Source organism: Melanerpes formicivorus, unplaced genomic scaffold (assembly GCF_026170545.1).
Source record: "Melanerpes formicivorus ecotype bairdi unplaced genomic scaffold, bMelFor1.0.p_v2 SCAF_77, whole genome shotgun sequence".
Classification (NCBI taxonomy): Eukaryota; Metazoa; Chordata; class Aves; order Piciformes; family Picidae; genus Melanerpes; species Melanerpes formicivorus.
This window is the reverse complement of record NW_027142429.1, coordinates 1,844,719-1,867,713: the sequence shown is the minus strand read 5'-3', so window position 1 is coordinate 1,867,713 and position 22,995 is coordinate 1,844,719. Positions and strand designations below refer to the sequence as shown.

The 22,995-nt window shown below is 58.6% G+C and overlaps 1 protein-coding gene across 3 annotated transcripts in view; it reads left to right on the top strand.

The window, feature by feature from the left end:
- Positions 1 to 22,995, top strand: part of RGS3 (regulator of G protein signaling 3) — a 121,843-nt gene that overhangs the window by 24,188 nt on the left and 74,660 nt on the right. The window contains exons 9-15 of one of the 3 annotated variants that reach the window (XM_068164084.1): positions 475 to 542; positions 7,552 to 7,657; positions 8,356 to 8,461; positions 8,883 to 9,213; positions 11,293 to 11,332; positions 20,066 to 20,256; positions 21,611 to 21,694. In XM_068164084.1, the coding sequence (XP_068020185.1) occupies positions 475 to 542; positions 7,552 to 7,657; positions 8,356 to 8,461; positions 8,883 to 9,213; positions 11,293 to 11,332; positions 20,066 to 20,256; positions 21,611 to 21,694 (926 nt within the window). Of the gene's footprint in view, positions 1 to 474; positions 543 to 4,612; positions 4,790 to 7,551; positions 7,658 to 8,355; positions 8,462 to 8,882; positions 9,214 to 11,292; positions 11,333 to 20,065; positions 20,257 to 21,610; positions 21,695 to 22,995 lie in introns of those variants that run through there. The other 2 variants (XM_068164085.1, XM_068164086.1) reach the window with 2 other exon arrangements.

Here is a 22,995-nt window from a genome sequence, read left to right as displayed (position 1 = left end):
ATCCCAAAAGACCATCACGGGGCAGAGCTCTCCCCTCAAGCCTTGCTCCTGTGTACCCAAGGCTGGCTGGGGCTCTGTGGGGACACTGCAGCCATGTCTCTCCCTCTTGCTTAGCCTTTCAGCTGCCTGCTTCCTGCCTCCCAGACTCAGAGCTGAATCCCATAGCCAGGCTCTGTTTGACTTCTCAGGTCTGTGCAGGATAAAGAGGAACTTTCTCTCCTGCCTTGGTCTTGTGGCACTGCCAGGGCATGTGGGGGAGGACAGGCTGGCACAGGGCAGGGGGAGACAGCAGTGCCTGTTCTGGATGTGCAACCACCTGACAGCTGCTGCCATGCAGGGCTGCACCAGCCTGGAGAAGGTGTGCCCATGGCATGGAGAGATCTCTGTAGTGTGTGGATGCAGTGCTGAAGGGAAGGGGCTGCCAGCAGCTGTGTGCTGGGGGCTGATGTGCTCTTACCTTCTGCTTTCTTTTAGAGCTGATGCTGGGAAGGCAGGGTGCAGAGCAGGAAAACCAGGATACTGTGATCATGAAGGAGCTCAAGGTAGGTGTGACAGGGCTGTGACCAGGGGTGTGAAGACATGGGGTGAAGGGTCTAAAGCACAAGTCTGGTGAGGAGCTGCTGAAGGAACTGGGGTCGTGTAGCCTGGAGAAGAAAAGGCTGAGAGGAGACCTCATTGCTCTCCACAACTCCCTGAAAGGAGGCTGAAGCCAGGGGGGGATTGGTCCCTCCTCCCAAGTGACAGGACAAGAGGAAACAGCCTCAAGTTGCAGCAGGGAAGGTTTAAGTTGGACATGAGGAACAACTTCTTCCCCCAAATGGTTGTCAAGTCCTGGCCCAGGCTGCCCAGAGCAGTGGTGGTCTCCCTCCCTGGAGGGGTTTCAAAGCTGTGTAGACATGGTGCTCAGGGCCATGGTTGGTTTGGTGCTCAGCTGGCAGTGCTGGGTTCATGGCTGGGTTTGATGATCTTAAAGTCCTCTTCCAAGCAAAACAGTTCTGTATTCATGAGAGTGATGCTGGGGTGGGAGCTGGCTCAGGCTCCCTGTCAGCACCAAGACATTTCAAGGCTATTAGTTATCCCAGCTGGCACCAGCTGATGGAGCTGGGAGATGTGAGTGGTAGCCCCACACTCACCCCCCAGTGCTTACACATCACTGAATTGTTTTGCTTGGAGGCCAACCAGTACAGGGAGCTCCTCCTGGCTCTGCAGGAGCCTCCTCTTTTTCCAATATATAGCCACAAAGCACCAGCATGGACTGGGAGCTCTGGGGACTGGGAGCAGTGGGGTCTGGGAGCAGTGGGCACTGGGAGCAGTAGGGCACTGGGAGCAGTGGGGACTGGGAGCAGTGGGCACTGGGAACAGTGGGGTCTGGGAGCAGTGGGCACTGGGGGCTCTGGGGACTGGGAGCAGTGGGGACTGGGAGCAGTGGGCACTGGGAGCAGTGGGGACTGGGAGCAGTGGGGACTGGGAGCAGTGGGCACTGGGAGCAGTGGGGACTGGGAACAGTAGGGACTGGGGCAGTGGGGACTGGGAGCAGTGGGCACTGGGAGCAGTGGGGACTGGGAGCAGTAGGGACTGGGAGCAGTGGGCACTGGGATCAGTGGGCACTGGGAGCAGTAGGGACTGGGGCAGTGGGGACTGGGAGCAGTGGGCACTGGGAGCAGTGGGGACTGGGAGCAGTAGGGACTGGGGCAGGGGGCACTGGGATCAGTGGGCACTGGGAGCAGGGGGCACTGGGAGCAGGGGGCACTGGGAGCTCTGGGTTCTGGGAGCAGTAGGGCACTGGGAGCAGTGGGCACTGGGGGCAGTGGGCACTGGGAGCAGGGGGCACTGGGGGCGCTGGGGACTGGGAGCTCTGGGTTCTGGGAGCAGTAGGGCACTGGGAGCAGTGGGCACTGGGGGCAGTGGGCACTGGGAGCAGTGGGCACTAGCAGCAGTAGGGCACTGGGGGCAGGGGGCACTGGGAGCAGGGGGCACTGGGAGCAGGGGGCACTGGAGGCGCTGGGGACTGGGAGCTCTGGGTTCTGGGAGCAGTAGGGCACTGGGAGCAGTGGGCACTGGGGGCAGTGGGCACTGGGGGCAGTGGGCACTAGCAGCAGTAGGGCACTGGGGGCAGGGGGCACTGGGAGCAGGGGGCACTGGGAGCAGGGGGCACTGGAGGCGCTGGGGACTGGGAGCTCTGGGTTCTGGGAGCAGTAGGGCACTGGGAGCAGTGGGCACTGGGGGCAGTGGGCACTGGGAGCAGTGGGCACTAGCAGCAGTAGGGCACTGGGGGCAGGGGGCACTGGGAGCAGGGGGCACTGGGGGCGCTGGGGCTGGCCGGCTGCACGCATACCGCATCGGTCCCTGGCCGGCTCTGCATCTCCGTGGCTGGGAGTTTCTGCTCCCCTCCTCCCTTCGGGGCTGTGCGCTGTGGGCAGGGCCAGCCCCGCGGTGGAGCCTCGGTGATTTATAGGCAAGGCAAGGCTGGGAACGGGGAACACAAAGGCAGGGCTGCCATCGGAAGCAGGGCTCGGCCGCCCCTGATTTATCTGTGCCGGATTCCGCCGGCCGCTGCCCTCGGCCGCAGTTGTTTGTTTGAAGGCACAGGGCTGAGCAGCACAAACAGCCAGCGCCCCTCTCCTCCCTTCCTCCCTGGCAGTCGCCACGGACTTGAAAGATGGTGGCTGGGAAGGAAGAGAGATCCTCCTTCCAGCTCCAGCCTGCTGTGGGATGGGCTGAGACAATACGCCCCGAGCGGCTCCGATGGCTCCACCGCGCCGCACCTCCCCTGGGAGCGCTGCAGCTCCTCACAGTCCCTCCCAAGAACAGCTCTGATGGCTCCACCACGCTGCAGGTCTCCTGGGAGCCCTGAGGCTCCTCACACTCCCTTCCCAGAGCAGCCCTGATTGCTCCACCACACTGCAGGTCCCCTGGGAACTCTGCAGCTCCTCACCCTCCCAAGAACAGCTCTGATGGCTCTACCACACTGCAGGTCCCCTGGGAGCACTGGGGCTCCTCACACTCCTTACCCAGCCTGCCCCTTCCATCCCTGCTGTCATGCAGAGGAGCCTGGGGTTTGGGTTCTCTCGAGCTTTTGCTCTCTTTCCTATCTCCATGCAGCAGTGTGGAAGGTGCTCTCTTATGCTGCTGCTTCTCATGCTTCCTCCCCAGCCTCCTCACTACCCCCTGCGGGGAGGCAGAGGAGCCTGGGGCTTGGATTCTCTGAGCCTTTGCTCTCTTTCCCAGCCTCAGGGAGGAGCATGGAAGGTGCTGTCTTCTCTGTGACAACCTCACCTCCCCAGGGCTGTGCTGCACTGGCAATTGGGGCTGCCCAGTGCAGACTTTGCCCCTTGCTGCTGCTGGATTGAGAGTTTCTCTTTGCCTTCAGTTCCAAAATTAACAGATTCACAAAATGGTTTGGGTTGGAAGGGACCTTCAAACTCATCCAGTTCCAACCCCCTGCCGTGGGCAGGGACACCTCCCACCAGCCCAGCTTGCTCAAGGCCTCATCCAGCCTGGCCTCAAACACCTCCAGGCAGGAGGCAGCCACAGCCTCCCTGGGCAGCCTGTGCCAGAGTCTCCCCAGCCTCACTCTCAACAATTTCTTCCTCCTCTCCAGTCTCAGTCTCCCCTCTCCCAGCTCAAAGCCATCGTTCCTCAGCCTGGCACTCCCAGCCCTTGGCAAAAGTCCCTCCCCAGCTCTCCTGGAGCCCTTCAGGTACTGGAAGGCTGCTCTGAGGTCTGCCTGGAGCCTTCTCTTCTCCAGGCTGAACAGCTCCAACTCTCCCAACCTGTCCCCACAGGGAAGGGTCTGCAGCCTCTGATCATCTCTGTGGCCTCCTGTGGAGCCTCTCCAGCAGCTCCAGGTCCTTCTTGTGCTGGGGGCCCCAGAGCTGGAGGCAGTGCTGCAGGTGGGGTCTGAGCAGAGCAGAGCAGAGGGGCAGAATCCCCTCCCTGTGCTGCTGCTCTCCCTGCTCTGGCTGCAGCTCAGCACTCAGCTGGCTCTGGGCTGCCAGTGACCATTGCTGGCTCCTGGGGACTTTGTCACCAACTGACACCCCCAAGGCCTTCTCCTGCAGGCTGCTCTCAGCCACTCCTTGCCTTGGTGTGAGGTCACTCCGCATCTCCACTCTCAGGATGTGGTATCCCCTGGGGCTGGGCTATTCCCACCCAAACTCTTGCTTTTCCTTTTTGTGCTGTTTCTTGTTTTTCACTGTCACAGCCTCTCTGCCCCTGCCCAAACGTGCCCAGAGGCAGCCCTGGCTGTGCTGTGCTGGGGGCCAGGGCCGGTGCCTGCGCCGGGGGCCAGGGCCGGTGCCTGCGCCGGGGGCCAGCGCCGGTGCCTGCGCCGCGCTGCCACATCCTGCGCCTGTTTGCGAGCGGGCTGCAATAACAAAGAATGCCGTGGGGAAACAAAAAGCCCCAGCAGCAGAGCAGGGAGCAGGGAATAGCACAGGGGTTGACAGGAATTTTAATATCAAACTCTCTCTCTCTCTTCCTTGTCAGTCGGGGCTCGCAGGAAGCCCTCTGGCTTATCGTCAAGCGGCACACGGCACAGACAGGGGCCGGGGAGGTGAAAGGTGGCTTCCTGCCATTCTTCTCCGGAGCTGGGTTCCCATGGGCGGTCATGCCAGTTTGACTGGGGTTTGTTCCACGCTCGTGGGATACAAGGAGAACAGGATCCCAGCTGCTGCTGCTGCTGCTGGGGACTTGGATTTTCATGGGCTAAGGGCGAGTTGAGGGCTTCCCAGCCATGAACCGCTTCAATGGACTCTGCAAGGTGTGCTCAGAGCGGAGATACAGGCAGGTCTGTACCTCCCTGTGCTGGGCTCAGCTGACTCTGGGACTGGTTTGGGCTATTTTTTTCCTGTTTCTGGGCTCTGTGCATGCAGGTTGTAGGGTGCTGATTTGCTGTCACCAGTAGATGAGAGCATTGGGAGCATAAAGAAAGCACAGGAGGAGAGATGAGCCTCTCCAGCTGCTCTCTGCCTGCCGCTGCGGTGGGACGGAGGGGAGGGATGGGAGCCCTCCACAGGGGTGGAGATGCATGGGGATAGAGGTGCATGGGGATGGAGGTGGATGGGGATGGAGGAGAACATTTACTGTGTGCCTGGAGGATGGCATACTGCTGGTGAACGTGCTGAGCTGGGAGGTGTTGCTGCACCTCTCACTCATCAGAGCAGAGGGAGGCACAGTGGGCAGCTAAGGCTCTGCCAGGCTGCTGCTACCTCTTCTCAGGATTGTTTTCATGTGCACATTTGGGAATCAAATGTTGCTTGGAGCTGGTTCCAGCTGTTGCTGATGTGCTTAATGAGAAGTAGATCACTGTGCTCTGTGCAAATTGGTGTGAGCTGTCCTGGACCTGCTCCTCGTGCTCCACTCCATGTGCAGGTCCCAGTCTCCTGCATTTCCCAATGTGATTTTTTCTCCTCATGGTCTGAATCTGATTTTCCCAGCTCCCAGCCAAAAAAAATAACACCCCAAAAAAGTTCAAAGGCTCCCAGCTTGTCTCTGCTCTCCTGTGGTAGGTTTTGCTTTCATGCCAACGCTGTGGTGGGGAACAGTGTGTGCTGGGAGCTGCACCAAGCTGTCTCCTGCAGGAGTGCTGCTCTGCTCACCATAGTTTGTGTCTTAGACCTCCCCAAGTCTCTGTTTTGACACTTTCTTCTGCATTGTTGGACAAAATTTTGGGTACAGTGACCCTCTGCAGTTCTGGAGGCTCCCCCCTCCCAGCCTGTGGCAGCTGCTCCTGTTTCTTAGCTCTGTGAACCCTGTTCTCAGCTGCCTGTGCCAGCTGTGGTGGTGGCAGCTGAGAATAGTGAGCCATCAGCAGTGAGAATTCTGCTGCTGTTCAGTGGCACAGGCAAAAGGTCTCTGTTGGCAGTGGGCAAGATCCAGCCAGCTCAGGGAGACCTGCTGGCATGGAGGAAGCTTGGAGTGGAGTCTCCATGGTGGGAAGGATGCTGGGCTGGCTGCTGAGGTGCTGCTGGGGGTAACACCTCGGCAGGGCTCGGATCCCTCAGGCTTTGTGTTCGAAATGTGAGGCTGGTCTGGAGCCCCAAGCAGCCTCCTCCTCCCCTCTCTGAGGATCTACCAAACTCCAGAGAGAAAAATCCTCAGCGTGGTGGGAAAGGCTCTACTCTGGTCCTGCCAGGGCTGGAGAGTTTATCCTCTGAAGCTCCACTTTCTGCTGGGCAATGAAGCAGGGACAAGTGTGGAGAGTGAAGGCCCCTGGTAAAGGAGTGAGGAGTCAGTTCCCCTCCTTGGCAGCTTCTGCTGCATTGCTTTGTCTTCCCTCTGCCTGTTTATTCCCTAGATAATCCAGGTCAGATGCTGGGCTTTTCCTCTTCTTCTCCCTGTCACTAAACCAAGCATCCTCACAAATGTCTTGGGGGACAATCAGCAATTCCCAGGAGCTGTCATGCTGAGCTGCTGCTGGAGGCCAACAGCAAAAAACAAACAGCATTTTAGTAATGAGCTGAAGGCCTCTTGGATCGGGAGGAGAAGTGAGCCTAAATCAACACAGCATCCAGCCTCTCCAGACTCAGTGAGAGCAAACATCCTCAGCCCAGCTGAGGGGGTGGTGCCCAGGGAGCACTGCAGCACAGCTGCCTGCAGTCAGGAGCGTGCAGATCCCCACAGCTTCCCCTGGAGCACAGCAGTGCTGCTGTTCCTGAGCCACCCCCTGGGGATGGAACCAGCCAGTGACATGCTGAGAGAAGCAATGTTAGAAACCAGTGTCAGAGCCACACTGCTGGGCTTGCCTTCCTCATGCCTCCTCAGCCCATGCATGAGTTGTGAGTGGAGACCTGTGTGTGCTCCCTGAGCACTCCTGCAGCACTCTGCTCACCCTTGCATTGCTTTTTAGCACTCTTTTCACTCCCCTGGGGCTGCAGCAGACCCCACTGCCCAACTGACCCCACAGACTGAACCTGTGAGGACAGGCTGGGACAGTTGGGGCTGTTCAGCCTGGAGAGGAGAAGGCTCCAGGCAGACCTCAGAGCATCCTTCCAATACCTGAGGGGGCTCCAGGAGAGCTGGGGAGGGACTTTTGGGAAGGGCTGGGAGTGCCAGGATGAGGAACAATGGCTTTGAGCTGGGAGAGGGGAGACTGAGAGTGGAGAGGAGGAAGAAATTGTTGAGAGTGAGGCTGGGGAGACTCTGGCACAGGTTGCCCAGGGAGGCTGTGGCTGCCTCCTGCCTGGAGGTGTTGAAGGCCAGGCTGGATGAGGCCTTGAGCAAGCTGGGCTGGGGGGAGGTGTCCCTGCTCATGGCAGGGGGTTGGAACTGGATGAGCTTGAAGGTCCCTTCCAAGCCAACCCATTCTAGGGTTCTATGTAGCATTCACTGTGCTGGGTGCCTTGGGCTCTGTGACAGCTTCCATTCGTGGGTGCTGTGTGTCTGCAGCCTGTGGGGGACAGGGGGGTGCTGCCTGATCACACCCAGCAGCTGCTGCAGCCCATGGGGGACAGGGGGGTGCTGCCTGATCACACCCAGCAGCTGCTGCAGCCCATGGGGGACAGGGGGTGCTGCCTGATCACACCCAGCAGCTGCTTTCCCACTGGCCAGGGGGACTCCGGGCTCTCTCTCCAGCTGACCATCCCTCGCGGCAGCGACGGCTTCGGCTTCACCATCTGCTGCGACTCCCCGGTGCGTGTGCAGGCTGTGGACTCTGGTAAGAGATCACATCACATCCTCTCTATTCCTCCTGATTGGAATCAGGGACTCTGCTCCTTTTTTTTCCACTTCCCAGCTCAGGAGGTGGTTCAGAAGCTGCCTTACCTGGCAGGGCTCTGGTTACCTCCAAGCAACTTCACTTCTTGCAGCCTCTGTTGCCTCCAATGAGGCCAGAGGCCCCTGGCTCAGGGCTGTGCCACTGCTTTGGCAGCACCTTGCAGTCATCTGCAGGGATTTTGTTCCTGTTCCTCCCCAGCCCAGGAACTGTCCAGCTGCTTGGGAGACCTGCAGAGAGCATCCAGGGGAAAGGTGCCAGACAGGGGCACAGAGGGGAGCAGGATCATGGGAGCCCTGTCTTGCCTAACGAGATCCTCCTGGTGTGGTCCTGCAGGATGGGTTTGGTGTCTCTGTCGTAGCTTGGTGCTCCCCACTGCACACTGCAGGATGGGAATTGGGTAGAACAGCTCTGAGAGGCCACTTCTGCCTTTGTCCCAGGTGCTGTCTGTGTGCACTTTGAAGGCTGAAGCTTCAGGCTCAGCTGCCTCCACTTCACCTTCAGGTCTGGCTGTTAGGGGACACAGATTGGATTTAGCTGTGAAGCCATTTGGCTGTCCACTCACCCCAGTGCTTCTCCTTCCCCTCATGCTCCCAGCTCTCTGCCCAGCAGGTGATTTGGCACTTCTCTGCTCCCCTCAGGTGGCCCAGCAGAGAAGGCTGGTCTGCAGCAGCTGGACACGGTGCTGCAGCTGAACGAGCAGCCTGTGGAGCACTGGAAGTGTGTGGAGCTGGCACACGAAATCCGGTGAGTGCCAACCAAAGCAGCTGTGCAGGGCACTGGGGGAGATGGTTTGAGGGAGGGGGGAGATGGTCCTCCCAGGGCAGGGCAGCAGGAGTTTGAGTGGCTGTGGGAAGGGGAATCACAGAATCACAGAACTGTCAGGGTTGGAAGGGACCTCAAGGCTCAGCCAGTGCCAACCCCCTGCCATGGGCAGGGACACCTCACACCACAGCAGGTTGCTCACAGCCACATCCAGCCTGGCCTTAAAAACCTCCAGGGATGGAGAGCTGAAGGCTTTGGTGGTTGCAGGAGCGTGGGGGGGGACTCTGGAGTGGAAGGAGAAAGGGTGCAGGGGCTGGGGAGGACAGAGGGAGGAGCGGGGGAGGGGTGCAGGGCTCTCTGAGCCCCGGGGGTGCCTCACTGCCTGCTGCTCCACCTCTCGCAGGAACTGTCCCACCGAGATCATTCTGCTGGTGTGGAGGCTGGTCCCGCAGGTCAGGGCAGGCCACGAGGGCATGATCCGCAGGTCCTCCTGCAAGTCCGCCTACGACCTGCAGTCCCTCCCCAGCAAGCGGGAGAAGAACGGCGCCGTGCGGCCCGAGCAGCGCCGCAGCTGCCACCTGCTGTACGGCACCGACGGGCTGCTGCTCGACACCTGGGACAGGGACACGCAGCTGGGCAAGAGGAGCCAGAGCACCATGCCGGGCCTGGCCAGGGGCCCCTCTGCTGCCGACCAGAACTACATCATCTTAACCCCTTTGAACCCGGGCAGCCAGGTAGGGCTGATGGCCACCCCCCCGCTCGGGGTGCTGCCTGTGGCAGTTGGCTGTGCTTGGGGGATCTGCTCCTGGCCTGGGTTTCTGCCCCATGGAGCAGCTTAACGAGCATCATTCTTTCCAGTGAGGGTGGGGAGACACAGGCTGCTCAGGGAGGTTGTGGATGCCCCCTCCCTGGAGGTGTTCAAGCTCTTCAGCAACCTGGGCTGGTGGGAGGCTGGACATGAGGAAGAAGTTCTTTACAGGGGGCCCAGAGATCATAGTATCACAGTATCACTCAGGGTTGGAAGGGACCACAAGGATCATCCAGTTCCAACCCCCCTGCCACGGGCAGGGACACCCCACACTAGATCAGGCTGCCCAGAGCCTCATCCAGCCTGGCCTTAAACACCTCCAGGGACAGGGCCCCAACCACCTCCCTGCACAACCCATTCCAGGGCTTCACCACTCTCATGGGGAAGAACTTCCTCCTCCCCTCCAGCCTCAATCTCCCCACCTCCAGCTTCATTCCATTCCCCCTAGTCCTATCACTGCCTGAGATCCTGAGCAGTCCCTCCCCAGCCTTCCTGGAGCCCCCTTCAGATCCTGGAAGGCCACAATGAGGTCACCTGGGAGCCTTCTCTTCTCCAGACTGAACAGCCCCAACTCCTTCAGTCTGTCCTCACAGCAGAGCAGCTCCAGCCCTCTGCTCATCCTCCTGGCCCTGCTCTGGACACCTTCCAGCACCTCCAGACCCCTCTTGTCATAGGGGCTCCAGAACTGGAGGCAGGACTCCAGGTGGGGTCTCCCCAGAGCTGAGCAGAGGGGGAGAATCACCTCCCTTGCCTGCTGGCCACACTTCTCCTGCTGCAGCCCAGGCTCTGGTTGGCTTTCTGGGCTGCAAGTGCACACTGAGAGCTCCTGGGGAGCTTCTCCTCCCCCAGCACCCCCAAGGCTCTCTCCTCAGGGCTGCTTTCCAGCCAGTCCCTGCCCAGCCTGGATTTGTGCCTGGGATTGCCTCCAGCCAGCTGCAGGACCCTGCCCTTGGTCTTGTTGAAGCTCCTGAGGTTGGCTTGTGCCCACCTCTCCAGCCTGCCCAGGTCCCTCTAGATGGCCTCCCTTCCCTCTAGCTGTCTGCTGCACCACACAGCTTGGTGTCAGCAGCAAACTTGCTGAGGGTGCACTCAATGCTGAGATGTGGCTGAGACATCCCTGGAGACATTTAAGATCAGACTTGATGTGGCCCTGGGCAGCCTGATCTAGTTCAAGAGGTCCCTGCTGACTGCAGAGGGGTTGGACAAGATGACCTTTGAGGGTCCCTTCCAACCCAGTGCAATCTGTGAAGCTGTCTCTGCTCATGTCAGGGGGTTGGAGCTGGATGATCTTCAAGGCCCTTCCAACCCAACCCACCCTTGATTCTGTGATCACCTCCAAGTGTTTGCTGCAGCACCTGCCATTTGGCAAACCAGAGCTGTTCCCCTTGGTGCAGCCTTCACTCATTTCCTAAATACTGACCACTGTGTGAGCAGGGCTGGGGTGAGCAACCTGCTGCCTCCTCTCAGTGCTCACTCCCAGGGGGGTGAGGGTTTGGGAAGGCTTTCCACTGTGTAGACCACAGTAGAAGTCCTTGCTCTCACTTTCTGCTGGCAGTGAGGCTAGGAGGGTGCTCACCTCTTTGCACTGCTTTGGCTCTCCTGGCTTTGGCATGCTCAGATTTGCAGTTGTGTCCTGCTTTGGGTTAGCACACAACTTAAACTGGGAGCATGAAGGTGAACTGGCAGCACAGAGCTCTTCAGAGCCCTGGAGGCTTTGTGACACGTGCTGCAGCCAGCCCCACTCCACCAGCCCAGCAAAGTTACTTTTGTTTGGTTGCTCTTCTCTCCATCCCAGCTGGAGCAGTTGCTTTCCCACCCCATCAGTCTCTCTCCTCCCTTATCCCCTTTCTCTTCCCTTTGGGAAGGAAGAGAGCTTCATGGAGAGCCTCTGGTACTATTCCAGTGAGCAGTCCAGCCCTGCCCCTTGACAAGTTGTTTGCTGTGAAGTCTGCTTCAGCCAAGTCTACTCCAGATGACTGTGTCCTTTCTGGGTTGTGTCTTGCAGCTGCTGAGGCCTGTCTATCAGGAGGACAATGCTACTGTGGGTAAGTTGCTGAGGTCATAGAAGTAGAGGGAATGGCCTGAAATTGCTCCAGGGGAGGGCTAGGTTGGGCATGAAGAAAAATGTCTTTGCTGCAAGAGTGGTCAGGGACTGGCACAGGCTGCCCAGGGAGGTGGTAGAGTCCCCAGCCCTGAAGGTGTTCCAGAAACCTGTGGCCATGGTGGTGCTGGGGCCATGGATTAGTGGCCATGGTGGTGCTGGGTTGAAGTTTGGCCTGGATGATCTTTGAGAGCTTTTCCAATCCAGACAATTCCATGATTCTGTAAGGAAAAAAAACTTCTTCACTTTGAGGGTGGCAGAGCCCTGGAGCAGGCTGCCCAGAGAGGTTACAGGGTCTCCTTCTCTGGAGGCATCCAAAGCCTGCCTGGATGTGTTCCTGGGTGATTTACTTTTCCAAGCCAAACAGTTCTATGATTCTCTGTGCTGAAAACACTGCTCAGAGCACCCAGCAGAGCTGGACCTGATCCTTCTAGCACTATCAAGTCATGGCATTTAGCCTGGCAAGGCTGCAGTGTAGTCCCTGGTGCTTTGGGGCCAGTGACAGAAGCCTGGGGATTTTGGGCAGTGTAATCTTCCACCTCTGCATCAAAGAGAAAAGAAGACCTCTACCCTCAAGCACAGAGGAGAGCAGAGCTCTGAGTGTCACTGGATAGCAGGGAAGTCCTTGTGCCCTGCACTCTGCATTGGTTAGGCCACACCTTGAGTCCTGTGTCCAGTTCTGGGCTCCTCAGGTTAAGAAGGACATTGAGAGACTTGAAGGTGTCCAGAGAAGGGCAAGAAAGCTGGGGAGGGGTCTGGAGCACAGCCCTGTGAGGAGAGGCTGAGGGAGCTGGGGTTGCTTAGCCTGGAGAAGAGGAGGCTCAGGGGAGACCTTCTTGCTCTCTCCAACTCCCTGAAGGGAGGTTGTAGCCAGGTCGGGGTTGGTCTCTTCTCTCAGGCACCCAGCACCAGAACAAGAGGACACAGTCTCAAGCTGTGCCAGGGGAGGTTTAGACTTGAGGTGAGGAGAAAGTTCTTCACTGAGAGAGTCATTCATCATTGGGATGTGCTGCCCAGGGAGGTGGTGGAGTCCCCATCCCTGGAGGTGTTCAGGAGGGGATTGGATGTGGCACTTGGTGCCATGGTCTAGTCATGAGGTCTGTGTTGATAGGTTGGACTTGATGATCCTCAAGGTCTCTTCCAACCTTAGTGATACTGTGAGACTGTGAGACTGTGATAAGTCTCGTGGTGTGAAGCTCTCTGTGGAGCTCATGGAGTGGCTGGAGGGAGGCTGGTGGCAAGGACTCCAGGAGGGGCATGGTGAGAGCATGAAGTGTCAAGCACTGCTGGGGAGGTTCCCCAGAGGGGTCCAAGGGCCTCTCTGTGATGAGTTTCCTTGCTCATTTGATGGCATGCTGGGCAGTGCCAGCACTGTTGGGCTTATGGTTGGACTGGATGAGCTTGGAAGTCTCTTCCACCCTGACTGATTCTATGACTCTAATCCTGTGGCCTCTGTTCTGAGCTTCATTTTATTACCAAGAGGGTGAGGATGGCCATGACTTGGAGTTTGTGCCAACAGCAGTGGAGGCTGATGTGGCAGACCTGGGGGATGCTCCCTTGCAGGGCTGCTGCAAGCTCTCTGGCAGTCTCTGGAGTCCCTCCTCAAAAGCCCTTAGAAGCATAAACTCCTTTGCTGCAGCAGGGGTGCTGGGGGCTTCCTGGAGAAGCAGGTGTGGCTGGCCTTGCAGGGAGAGTAGGAGGAGAAGTATGGCAGGGCTGGGCTCTGCATGAGTCCAGGTCCATGCAGGGACACTAGTTGCCTGTTGGTGGATTGGGAGCTTTGGGAGGCCACCCTTGCACCCTGGCCTTGGGGTGAGCTGTGTGCCCACAGCAGAGCTGACTCCAGGCATGATCATGCAGGAGGGGCTTTAACCCAGCACTCCCTCCCTGGTGGGCACACACCACGAGTTCCAGCTAGAAAATGTTGTGCAGCCTGTAAGGGTGAGGCCCATGGCAGGCCAGGTGTGGGGCTGGCAGGGAGCAGGAGGGAACAGTGTGGGTCTGAGGGCCCTGTGCCCTGGATGCTCCCAACCCTGGGGCTCTGCAGCCAGAAGAGTTTTCCACTGCTCAGCTGCAGGGGATGTTTTGTACCATGGATAATGGCAACTCCTTCCTGCTGTTTGTGGCCCCTGGGAGCAGATCAGCTGGGCCCTGGGGACTTGTCCCTGCTGCAGGGTGGAATCTGCAAGAGGCTGGCTTCTTCCCTTTCTCCTTGATACCAAACTGGGAGGAGTGGCTGACACCCACCAGGCTGTGCTGTGGGTGTCAGACCCAGAGAGGTGCAGAGTTGGGCAGAGGAACCTCATGAAGTTCACCAAGGGCAAGTGTAGGGTCCTGCATCTGGGCAGGAACAACCTCCTGCAGCAGTGCAGGTGAGGGCTGACCTGCTGGGAGGCAGCTCCAGGGAGAAGCACCTGGGAGTGCTGGGGGACAAGTTCCCCATGGGGCAGCAATGTGCCCTGGGGGCCAAGAAGGCCAATGGTGCCCTGGGGTGCAGGAAGAAGAGTGTGGCCAGCAGGGCAAGGGAGGCTCTCCTGTGCCTCTACTCTGCCCTGGTGAGGCCACAGCTGGAGCCCCATGGCCAGTTCTGGGCTGCCCAGTTCAAGAGAGACAGAGAACTGCTGGAGAGAGTCCAGTAGAATCTGAGGGCCTGGAGCAGCTCTGTGAGGAGCAAAGGCTGAGAGCCCTGGGGCTGAGAGCCTGGAGAAGAGCAGCCCCAGAGGGGAGCTGAGCAAAGGAGCTGTGGGGGGCAAGAGGCTGGGGCCAGACTCTGCTCAGTGGTGCCCAGGGACAGGACCAGGGACAGTGGGCACAAACTGGAACCCAGGAGGTTCCATCTGAACAGGAGGAGAAACTTCTTTGGAAGTTTGGAGGCCTGGAGCAGGCTGCCCAGAGAGGTTGTGGAGTCTCCTTCTCTGCAGAGCTTCCAACCCCCCCTGGGCATTGTGCTCCTGGGCAGGCTGCTGTGGGTGCCCTGCTGGAGCAGGGGGTTGGTCTGGGTGAGCTCCAGAGGTCCCTTCCAACCCTCCCCATGCTGGGGTCTGTGACTGTTAGTCCTTGTTCTCAGTTTGCTCTGCAGAGGGAGGGCTGCAGCAGTGAGCCTGAGCAGTGCTGGAAGGCAGTGGTGTGGAGCTGGGCACCAGTCACCCAGTGCCAGGAGTGGGCACTTTGGGCAGGCTGGGTGTGTTTCTGTGCCCATCTACAGAGCACTGGGCTTGGGCAGGTGCTGAACTGCTCTGATAGAAGGAGGTGATTTGGGGATAAGAGGGAAAGCAGCTCCTGACCAACCCAGACAGATCCTATCTGTCCTGGGCTGAGCTCTGCCCTGCTGTGATTTTATCTGGCAGTGCAAGTGTGCCAAAGGGGAGAGAGCAGGAGGCAGGGTGGTTTCACTTAGGGTTGGAAACAGCCTTCTGGGTCACCAGGGTCACCCCCCAGCGAGGCAGGCTGCTGAAGCAAGCAGTAAACAGCAGGCTGGGCTGGCAGCAGAGCATGGCCTGGCTTGGCTGGCAGTTATCTGGGAGCCAAAGTGCTGCTTCCTGATGCCTAATGGGATATGGCAGGCGGGGGGGAGGGGGGAGGTTTGTGTGTTTGCTTTGGACCAGGCCTTATCTGCTCTGAGCTGTGCTCTTGAGTGCTTTGGCTCATTCTTCTTGGGAAGGTTGTGGGTGTCCCTTACACTGCAGAGACAGAGGCTGCTGCTGTGGGAGCAGGAGCTCCTGGGGCTGGATGGAAGCAGGGGTGGAGGTGGCTGGAGGGGGGGGGATGCTGGAGGGTCTCTGCTGGGACACCCCTGCAGCAGGGAGCTGCAGGAGGGTTTGCTCATGCAGCTGGCACTGAGTGCACCCTCAGAAAGTTTGCTGCAGCCTGTCCCCACAGGGGAGGGTCTCCAGCCCTCTGATCATCTTGGTGGCCTCCTCTGAAACCACTCCAGCAGCTCCAGGTCTTTCCTGTGCTGGGGCACCAGGGCAGGGCACAGTGCTGCAGGTGGGGTCACAGTCTCACAGTATCACCAAGGTTGGAAGAGACCTCAAGGATCATCGAGTCCAACCTGGCACCACAGACCTCATGACTAAACCATGGCACCAAGTGCCATCCAATCTCCTCTGGAACACCTCCAGGGATGGGGACTCCACCACCTCCCTGGGCAGCACATTCCCATGGCCAATCTCTCTTGATGGGAAGAACTTTCTCCTCACCTCCAGCCCAAACCTCCCCTGGCACAGCTTGAGACTGTGTCCTCTTGTTCTGGTGCTGCTTGCCTGGGAGAAGAGACCAACCCCCACCTGGCTACAACCTCCCTGCAGGGAGTTGGAGAGAGCAAGAAGGTCTCCCCTGAGCCTCCTCTTCTCCAGGCTAAGCAACCCCAGCTCCCTCAGCCTCTCCTCACAGGGCTGTGCTCCAGACCCCTCCCCAGCTTTCTTGCCCTTCTCTGGACACCTTCAAGTCTCTCAATGTCCTTCTTGACCTGAGGAGCCCAGAACTGGACACAGGACTCAAGGTGTGGCCTAAGCAGTGCTGAGCACAGGGCAGGATGACCTCCCTGCTCCTGCTGGCCACACTGTTCCTGCTGCAGGCCAGGATGCCATTGGCCCTCTTGGCCACCTGGCACACTGCTGGCTCATGTTTAGGCAGGTCTGAGGAGAGCAGAGCAGATGGGGAGGACATCACATGGGTATGATGGGTCTGGGGAGGAGGATGCTTAGAGCTGGCTCCAGCACATCACTCAGAAAGCCATCCAGGTGCTCAGAGGCCCTTGTCAGTACAGGCTCCCTGCAGGCTGTGGTGCTGCCACCTCTGGGGCTGACCAAGGTAGTTTCTGTGAAGGCAAAGCCTCTTCAGAGCACTCAGTGCCCTGTGCTCATGAGACAGAATGCTGGTGGGACCCTGCTGCATGTATTCAAAGGCTGGGAGGAAAGGGCTTAGGAATCATTGAATCTCAGAGTGTTAGGAGTTGGGAGAGACCTCTGGGGATCATCAAGTCCAACCCCACAGCCACAGCAGGGTCACCCAGGGCAGGTCACACAGGAACGCATCCAGCTGAGGCTGGAAGCTCTCCAGAGCAGGAGACTCCACACCCTCTCTGGGCAGCCTGCTCCAGGCCTCCAGCAGCCTCACACCACAGAAGATTCTCCTCCTGTTGAAGTGGAACTTCCTGGGTCCCAGCTTGTCCCTGCTGTTCCCTGCCCTGTCACTGGGCACCACCAAACACAGCCTGGCCCCTTCATCCTGACCCCCAGCCCTCAGAGATTTACAGAGATTGATCAGGTGCCCTCTCAGCCTTCTCTTCTCAGAGAAGCCTCCCCCAGAGCAGCAGCTGCCTGGCCACAGGGGAAGGAAGGCCTCACCCACGCAGCAGCAAGCAGGGAACAATGAGAATTGTTAATAGAACCATGGAGTCAGGGGTGGAAGAGACCTTCCAGATCCTTGAGTCCAACCATTGCCCCAGCACTGCCAAGCCCACCACCAAGCCATGTCCCTCAGCACCACATCTGCAGGGCTTTTCAATCCCTCCAGGGACAGGGACTCCTCCAAGTGTCCTGGGCAGCCTCTTCCAGGCTTTTGGGGAAGAAGTTGTTCCTCATGTCCAACCCACACCTCCCCTGCTGCAACTTGAGGCCATTTCCTCTTGTCCTGTCCCTTGTTACTTGGGAGAAGAGTCCAACCCCCACTTGGCTCCAGCCTCCTTTAAGAGAGCTGCAGAGAGCAATGAGGTCTCCACTCAGCCTCCTCTTCTCCAGGCTAAGCAACCCCAGCTCCCTCAGCTGCTCCTCCCCAGCCCTGCTCTCTGTTACCTATCACTAATCCCAGGGTTATCAATGCCACTGGAGGTGCTGGCACTGCCCTGACTGATGTCTCCTGGCCTCTAGCAGTGCAGCCTGGCAGGTGTGGAGTGGCAGGAGGAGCTGCTGGTGGCTTGTTGGGTGAAGGCCCAGCTCTGCTTGCCCAGCTGAGGTGGGAGGCTGCAGAGGACAGCTGCTGTGTGACCTCTCCTCAGCATGAGGACAGCAGCTTCCTGACATGGAGAGGGACAGAGAGAAAACCCAGCCAGGCTGCTTGGACTTTCTCCCTCACCACCATGCAGTGCTGAAAAGCAGTGGCTGATGCTGTGCCAGCCTCATGTGAAAATGAGGTCATCCTTCAGAAATCCACCCTGGTGGCTGAGTAACCATCACCCCCCTGGGAGCCACTGGGAAAGGCCTGGCTTGATCCCAGCTGCATGAATGGACTTCTGTCCCTTTCTCTCACCCCCCCAATCTCACTGATTCTAAAATCAGTGATGAAGCCACCACCCACTGCCCCATGATGTGACATCCCTGCCCTTTGCTAGCTCCAAAGCCCAGAATCCAGAGCAGGCAGGACTTGGGGGGGGGACAAAATGCCCCAAGGTTTGCATTCCCAGTGTTCCTCCCCCTCCCTGAGTTGGCTTTCCCCTTGCTGGACAGGGAAGGGTCATCATTGCTGGTGCAGGTAGGTGCTCCCCATGGGTGAAGCTCTTTGTGACTCAAGAGTGACCATTTAGAGTCAAGGCTGGGGTTCTCTAGTTCTCATTTTGTACTTGGAGGGCTGCATTGGTTGTGTGGTGTTGGGATGGATCTGGAGGTGCTGGAAGGTGTCCAGAGAAGGGCCACGAGGAGGAGCAGAGGGCTGGAGCTGCTCTGCTGTGGGGACAGACTGAGGGAGTTGGGGTTGTGCAGGCTGGAGAGGAGAAGGCTCCCAGGAGACCTCATTGTGGCCTTGCAGGATCTGCAGGGGGCTGCAAGAAAGCTGGGGAGGGACTTTTGAGGGTGTCAGGGAGGGATAGGAGTGGGGGAGATAGAGCAAAACTAGAAATGGGGAGATTGAGATTGGATGTTAGGAAGAAGTTGTTCCCCAGGAGGGTGGTGAGAGCCTGGCACAGGCTGCCCAGGGAGGTGGTGGAAGCCTCCTGCCTGGAGGTGTTTGCAGCCAGGCTGGATGTGGCTGTGAGCAACCTGCTGTGGTGTGAGGTGTCCCTGCCCATGGCAGGGGGTTGGAACTGCCTGAGCCTTGAGGTGCCTTCCATGCCTGTGATGGGATGTGTGTGGTGCTGGGGTGAGATGTGTGTGGTAGGACCACATCTGAAGGTAGGTTGCAGTGAGATGGAGCTTGATCTCTTTTCTCTGTTCCAGGTGACAGAAGGAGTGGAAATGGCCTGAAATTGTACAGGGGAGGGTTAGGTTGTACATTAGGAAATATTTCTGAGCTGCAAGAGTGGTCAGGGACTGGCACAGGCTGCCCAGGGAGGTGGTGGAGTCCCCATGCCTGGAGGTGATCCAGAAACCTGTGGCTGTGGCACCTGGGGCCATGGTTTGGTGGCCATGGTGGGGTTGGGTTGATGCTTGGAGTGGATGATCTTGGAGGGCTCTTCCAACCCAAACCACTCTATGGTTCTGTGACCTCTTCTTCCAAGCTGCCTGAAGCAGAGGCAGTTGCTGTGCTGGCCTGAGCTGGGCTTGCTGGGCTTCCTTGACTCTTTGGATGCACAGAGATGTGTCTGTGCTGCTGGCCTGGTCCACCTAAGTCCTTGGTCCAGTGAGTGAGCAGCTCTTGAGTGAGCAGAAATGTCAAGAGGGGTCTCATTTTGCATGGGGAGAGTGAAGTCAGGGCTGGTGCTTCATGAGCAGATGTTGGTCAGTCAGAGGGCAGAAGGGCTCTGCAGAGGGACCTTGCCAGGCTGGACAGATGGGCAGAGGCCAACAGGATGGCATTCAACAAGTCCAAGTGCCAGGGGCTGCACTTTGGCCACAACAACCCCAGGCAGAGCTACAGGCTGGGGGCAGAGTGTCTGAGAGCAGTCAGGCAGAGAGGGACCTGGGGGTGCTGGTTAATGGTAGGCTGAACATGAGCCAGCAGTGTGCCCAGGGGGCCAAGAAAGCCAAGGGCATCCTGGCCTGCATCAGGAACAGTGTGGCCAGCAGGAGCAGGGAAGTCCTTGTGCCCTGTGCTCAGCACTGCTCAGGCCACACCTTGAGTCCTGTGTCCAGCTCTGGGCTCCTCAGGTTAGGAAAGATGTTGAGCTGCTGGAAGGTGTCCAGAGAAGGGCAAGAAAGCTGGGGAGGGGTCTGGAGCACAGCCCTGTGAGGAGAGGCTGAGGGAGCTGGGGTTGCTTAGCCTGGAAAAGAGGAGGCTCAGGGGAGACCTTCTTGCTCTCTCCAACTCCCTGCAGGGAGGTTGTAGCCAGGTGGGGGTTGGTCTCTTCTCCCAGGCACCCAGCAGCAGAACAAGAGGACACAGTCTCAAGCTGTGCCAGGGGAGGTTTAGGCTGGAGGTGAGGAGAAAGTTCTTCCCAGAGAGAGTTGTTAGCCATTGGGATGTGCTGCCCAGGGAGGTGGTGGAGTCCCCATCCCTGGAGGTGTTGCAGAGGGGACTGGATGTGACACTTGGAGCCATGGTTTAGTCATGAGGTCTGTGGTGCCAGGTTGGACTTGATGACCTTTGAGGTCTCTTCCAACCTTGGTGACACTGTGAGACTGTGGGACTGTGATATGAGGCCATGGGAGGGTCTGGCAGCAGTGCTGAGTGTCTGTGCAGCTCTGCCTCCAGCCCTGTGTGCCCTCCTCCGCCCCAGAGCAGGCTCCAAGCCGGCAGCAGGCAGCAGCTCCCTGGGAGCTCTCTTGTGAGTCCTTATTTCTTTCTGCTTCCTCTCTTGGTCCAGGAAATGGCTGCAAAGGGAAATCCCACACAGGCTCTGGCAGGAAATCCAGGCTGATGAAGACTGTGCAGTCGATGAAGAGCTCTGGGAACTACCAGAACTGCACCATCGTGAGGCCTCACATCCCACACTCCAGCTATGGCACCTATGTCACACTGGCTCCCAAGGTGCTGGTCTTCCCAGTCTTTGTGCAGGTGAGTGCAGCTGGGAGCATGGAGCTGCCACAGGCAGTGCCCAGCAGAGCAGCTCAACTGCAGATGTTCTCACTCCACACTTCCATAAATGCTTTCCTTAAAGCATGGCCCAGAGTCTGCTGGCTGCAGCTGTTCAGTGCCTCTGTGTCTTCCCTTTTGTCCTTCATGTGGCCATAAGCCCAGAAAGCCTTCTGTGATCCTGCATGTTTAGGGAATCCCAGCATGGAGGGGCTTGGAAGGCACCTTTGGAGATCATCCAGACCAGCCCCTGCTCCAGCAGGGCACCCACAGCACCCTGCCCAGGAGCACAATGCCCAGGGGGGGTTGGAAGCTCTCCACACAAGGAGACTCCACAACCTCTCTGGGCAGCCTGCTCCAGGCCTCCAGCAGCCTCACAACAAAGAAGTTTCTCCTCCTGCTCAGATGGAACCTCCTGGGCTCCAGTTTGTGCCCACTGCCCCTGGTCCTGTCCCTGGGCACCACTGAGCAGGGTCTGGCCCCAGCCTCTTGCCCCCCACAGCTCCTTTGCTCAGCTCCCCTCTGGGGCTGCCTTCTCCAGGCTCTCAGCCCCAGGGCTCTCAGCCTTTGCTCCTCACAGAGCTGCTCCAGGCCCCTCAGATTCTGCTGGACTCTCTCCAGCAGTTCTCTGTCTCTCTTGAACTGGGCAGCCCAGAACTGGCCATGGGGCTCCAGCTGTGTCCTCACCAGGGCAGAGCAGAGGCACAGGAGAGCCTCCCTTGCCCTGCTGGCCACACTCTTCTTCCTGCACCCAGGAGACCTTTGGCCTTTTTGTCCACGAGGGCACATTGCTGGCTCCTGGGGAGCTCCTTGTCCACCAGGACCCACTCAGGACCACCAGGCCTGTCCTATTCCTCTCCAGCACTGAACACGGAAGGTGCTGAGTGGAGAGCTGAGTGTGGCCTGAGCAGGGCCAGGCTGTGTGAGAGCAGTCTCTGAAGGCATGCAGCAAACCCTCTGGCGTGAGGGCTGTGAGCCCCCGCGGTGCCACTGCTGCGGTTGTGCTTCCTGCCGAGCCGCAGCCACGGCCGGGCCCACGCTGCTCAGCAGTGAGAGCTGCAGGGGCAGGCAGCTGCTGGGCTCTCTCTGCCTGCCTCGGGCTGGGGGCTGGGGGCTGGAGGAGAGGCTTCTCCTCAGCCTGTGGCCGGCAGGCAGGCTCTGTCCTCAGCAGCGCCCCGGCTGGCTTCTCCTCCCGAGCTGCAGCTTGCAGACAGAGTGGGTTTGGTGGGTGGAAAGTTTTGCTGGCAGGGCAGCACTTGCAGTGGAAGGTCTGACTGGGGCTTTCTTCTTCTTTTTTGTCTGGTTGGTTTGGTTTCTTTTTCCCTTTCCCATGTAGCCCTTGGACCTCTGCAACCCAGCCAGGACTCTGCTGCTGTCAGAGGAGCTGCTTCTCCACGAGAGCAGGAGGAAGGCTCTCCAGGTAAGCCTGTCCATGCTGAGCTTCCTAAGCATGCTCTTCTGCAGCTGCCTGTGGCAGACTGAGGAGGGAACTGAGTTATGGAGCAGCACTTCTGTGGTGTTTGGAGTGACTTGTAGTCAGTTTGCCATGAGGTGAAGAGCACAGCAAAAACTCTGCTGGAAAGCAGAGTGATTGTTTTCTGGTCTGCCCTCCTGCTCCCACAGGAGCTGCAGAGGGCAGGCACAGGGCACAGCAGGCTCAGAGGGAGGGAGGCTCAGCAGAGCTTGTGCCAGGTTAGAGAGCTAGGCAGAGAAATTGTTATGGGGGGTTCAGAAACCTGAGGCAGGCTGTGTGTCTTGCACTGGGTCCCACTCCTGTCTGGGTCCAGGTATGGACTCCCCAGTTCCAGCAGGACTGGGACTTGCTGCAGAGGGTTCAGCAAAGGGCTACAAAGGTGCTGAGGGCACTGCAACATCTCTGATGAGGAGAGACTGAGAGAACTGGAGCTTTCTAGTCTGGGAAAGAGCAGCCTGAGGGAGATGTCATCAATGCTGATCAACACTTAATGTCAGGAGCATGGGGCCAGGCTTTTGTCAGTGCTGCCCAGTGCAGGACAAGAGGTAATCAACACAAACTTGGCCATAGGGAGGTCCCTCTGGACATGAGGAGGAACTTTATTTTAAGGCTGGCAGAGCCCTGGACAGGCTGCCCAGGGGGGTTGTGGAGCCTCCTTCCCTGGAGACATTCAAACCCCACCTGGAGGTGTTCCTGTATGACCTGCCCTGGGTGACCCTGCTCTGGCAGGGGGGTTGGACTGGATGGTCTCCAGAGGTCCCTTCCAGCCCCCACAAAGCTATGACTGTGATTCTCTTGGGTGGTTTGGAGCTGTTTGCTTTCAGGTCAGAGGTCTGTGGGAGCAGCCAAGTGTGTCCAGGTGGCCAAGAAGGCCAAGGGCATCCTGGCCTGCATCAGGAAGAGTGTGGCCAGCAGGAGCAGGGAAGTCCTTGTGCCCTGTGCTCACCACTGCTCAGGCCACACCTTGAGTCCTGTGTCCAGTTCTGGGCTCCTCAGTTCAAGAAGGACATTGAGAGACTTGAAGGTGTCCAGAGAAGGGCAAGAAAGCTGGGGAGGGGTCTGGAGCACAGCCCTGTGAGGAGAGGCTGAGGAAGCTGGGGTTGCTTAGCCTGGAGAAGAGGAGGCTCAGGGGAGACCTTCTTGCTCTCTCCAACTCCCTGCAGGGAGGTTGTAGCCAGGTGGGGGTTGGTCTCTTCTCCCAGGCAAGCAGCACCAGAACAAGAGGACACAGTCTCAAGCTGTGCCAG